This window comes from Hermetia illucens, chromosome 2 (genome assembly GCF_905115235.1).
Source record: "Hermetia illucens chromosome 2, iHerIll2.2.curated.20191125, whole genome shotgun sequence".
In the NCBI taxonomy this organism is placed as follows: domain Eukaryota; kingdom Metazoa; phylum Arthropoda; class Insecta; order Diptera; family Stratiomyidae; genus Hermetia; species Hermetia illucens.
In genome coordinates this window covers 175164785-175167355 of record NC_051850.1, presented here as the reverse complement: position 1 = coordinate 175167355, position 2571 = coordinate 175164785, and the positions used below count along the sequence as shown (strand labels likewise).

Here is a 2571-nt window from a genome sequence, read left to right as displayed (position 1 = left end):
TCGTGGCATTGGACGAACCCATTCATTAATAGAAATTTCTGACTAGCAAATATTTTGACGTACAATGATTTCTGCGAAAAGTAAAAAGTAAAGTGTCTGCCCGACTTTATTTGCAACGATCTGGCGGCTATAGCGTGGATAAGTGTGTACTGAACGTTGTGATAGGGAAACGCTAACCATTTCGCTGTAAATTGTCGATTATTGCCCATCATAATGCAATTTGACATTTAACATGGCTGCTTTGTTAGAAATTTAGTCATTGTTGCCTTGGAAGAAAGCAAGAGAATAAGTCACGATAAGAGACTTTTACCTGTGAAAGAAATTAATCATTTAGGTTCTATAGTGATCGATTTAACCGTGGATAACGTAAGAAAAATGACGACAGCCGAAAACACAATTCGGTTCAGTGATCACACTCTAGACAAGGCGACAAAAGCCAAAGTTACACTAGAAAATTACTACAGCAATCTCATAACACAATGCGGGGAACGAAAGCAACGTCTCGCGAAACTGGAGGCTCAGCTCAAGGACGACACTCTATCAGAGTCGCAGAAACAAGAGAAACGACTCCAACACGCACAGAAGGAAACTGAATTTCTGCGGCTGAAACGCTCGCGCCTGGGGGTGGAGGATTTCGAAGCTCTCAAGGTACGTGTGGAATTTTCCGTTGCGATTTCTGGACAGAAAAGAAGATAAGAATTTGTTGTCATACAGGTTATAGGTCGCGGAGCATTCGGTGAAGTGCGCTTAGTACAGAAAAAGGATACGGGTCATGTCTATGCGATGAAGGTGCTGCGAAAAGCGGACATGCTGGAAAAGGAGCAAGTGGCGCACGTGCGAGCAGAAAGGGACGTGCTCGTAGAGGCCGACCACCAGTGGGTCGTTAAAATGTATTATAGTTTTCAGGTAAGACCCTGAAAGTTCTAGCTTCGACCTGATCTAACTTACAGTCTTCTGCCCCAGGATCCAATTAATTTATATCTAATTATGGAATTTCTGCCTGGCGGAGATATGATGACGCTTCTGATGAAAAAGGACACGCTCTCGGAGGACTGCACTCAGTTCTATATCGCCGAAACGGCACTAGCAATAGATTCAATACATAAATTGGGTTTCATCCATCGCGACATTAAGCCAGACAATTTGCTGCTTGACGCCCGGGGACACTTGAAGGTAAGGAAGAGCCCATTCCCCAAATTTAATTTGTTAAAACGACTCGTTTCAGCTTTCGGATTTCGGCTTATGTACAGGATTGAAAAAATCACATCGGACCGACTTCTATCGAGATCTCTCCCAAGCTAAGCCTTCAGATTTCATTGGAACATGTGCAAGGTAATTTGTGCTACTACACTTGATTGCGGCTCGAGTCTTAACCCATTCACTTTGATTACAGTCCCATGGACTCAAAACGTCGTGCGGAGAGTTGGAAACGTAACCGCCGAGCCTTAGCCTATAGTACTGTTGGAACGCCGGACTACATAGCGCCTGAAGTTTTTCTGCAAACGGGTTACGGTCCGGCATGTGATTGGTGGTCACTAGGCGTAATAATGTATGAAATGCTAATGGGCTACCCGCCCTTCTGTTCGGACAATCCGCAAGATACATATCGAAAGGTAATGAACTGGCGTGAGACCCTCATCTTCCCGCCGGAGACACCAATTTCGGAAGAAGCCAAGGATACAATAGTGAAATTTTGCTGTGAGGCTGAACGACGGCTGGGCTCTCAACGAGGCATAGAAGATCTTAAGTCAATATCATTTTTCCGAGGTGTCGACTGGGAGCATATTCGAGAACGCCCAGCCGCGATACCGGTGGAAGTGCGCTCGATTGATGACACATCCAACTTTGACGACTTCCCGGACGTTTCTCTAGAAATACGTAAGTTACCTTGTTGATCCCCCTCCAATCGCGATAATTAACATAACAAATCCTTTCAGCGTCGGCTCCCATTCCACAAGACGGCGAGATCCTCAAAGATTGGGTGTTCATCAATTACACGTTCAAACGTTTCGAGGGGCTCACGCAGTCGGTGAAAAAGTGAATTAGATAACCGCAATGTATCACAACAAACGCAAGCTGTAAACAGTCTAATTAAGATGCTTCTATATGTCGTCCAAAACCAACAAAACCTAAAGTAACTCGAGCGAAATGCAATTGGATATGAAACAGAATATAATAATCTTTTTTAGAGGAAAAGAAAAATGAAAAAAATTCTTATTTTAAGTAAAATAAAAGTTTAACATTAACAAATTCATTATTCTTATTACTAGTACAAACGAGGAAGATAAACACAAGAAAATTCTATATTTATTTCCTATTTTTAAATGAAACAAAAAAAAATGCTAGACGTAAATAATTGTGCTGCAGAGCGAGAAACGACGAGAACAAGTGCAAAAGGATATAAAAAAAAGTGATTAAGAAGTTGTTTGCTGACATCTCTTGCTTTATTTCATAATTTACAGAAGTTTGTAGATGAAAAATTTCGCAAATAAAAATTGTTTTGTTTTTCTAATTTATCTTGTGGAGTTTGTTCTTTATGGCAGTAGTCTTTGTTCCTCTTATCTCCTCTAT

The 2571-nt window shown here is 41.6% G+C and overlaps 1 protein-coding gene across 1 annotated transcript; it reads left to right on the top strand.

Annotated features, from left to right (window-relative positions):
• The first annotated feature begins 59 nt into the window (after positions 1 to 59).
• On the top strand, positions 60 to 2340 carry LOC119647902 (serine/threonine-protein kinase tricornered). Its single transcript, XM_038049209.1, has 6 exons — positions 60 to 648; positions 715 to 906; positions 964 to 1173; positions 1226 to 1332; positions 1394 to 1878; positions 1938 to 2340. Exons 1-6 carry the CDS (start codon positions 376 to 378, stop codon positions 2039 to 2041), a joined length of 1371 nt encoding a protein of 456 aa, XP_037905137.1. The 5' UTR covers positions 60 to 375; the 3' UTR covers positions 2042 to 2340.
• Positions 2341 to 2571: the final 231 nt, after the last annotated feature.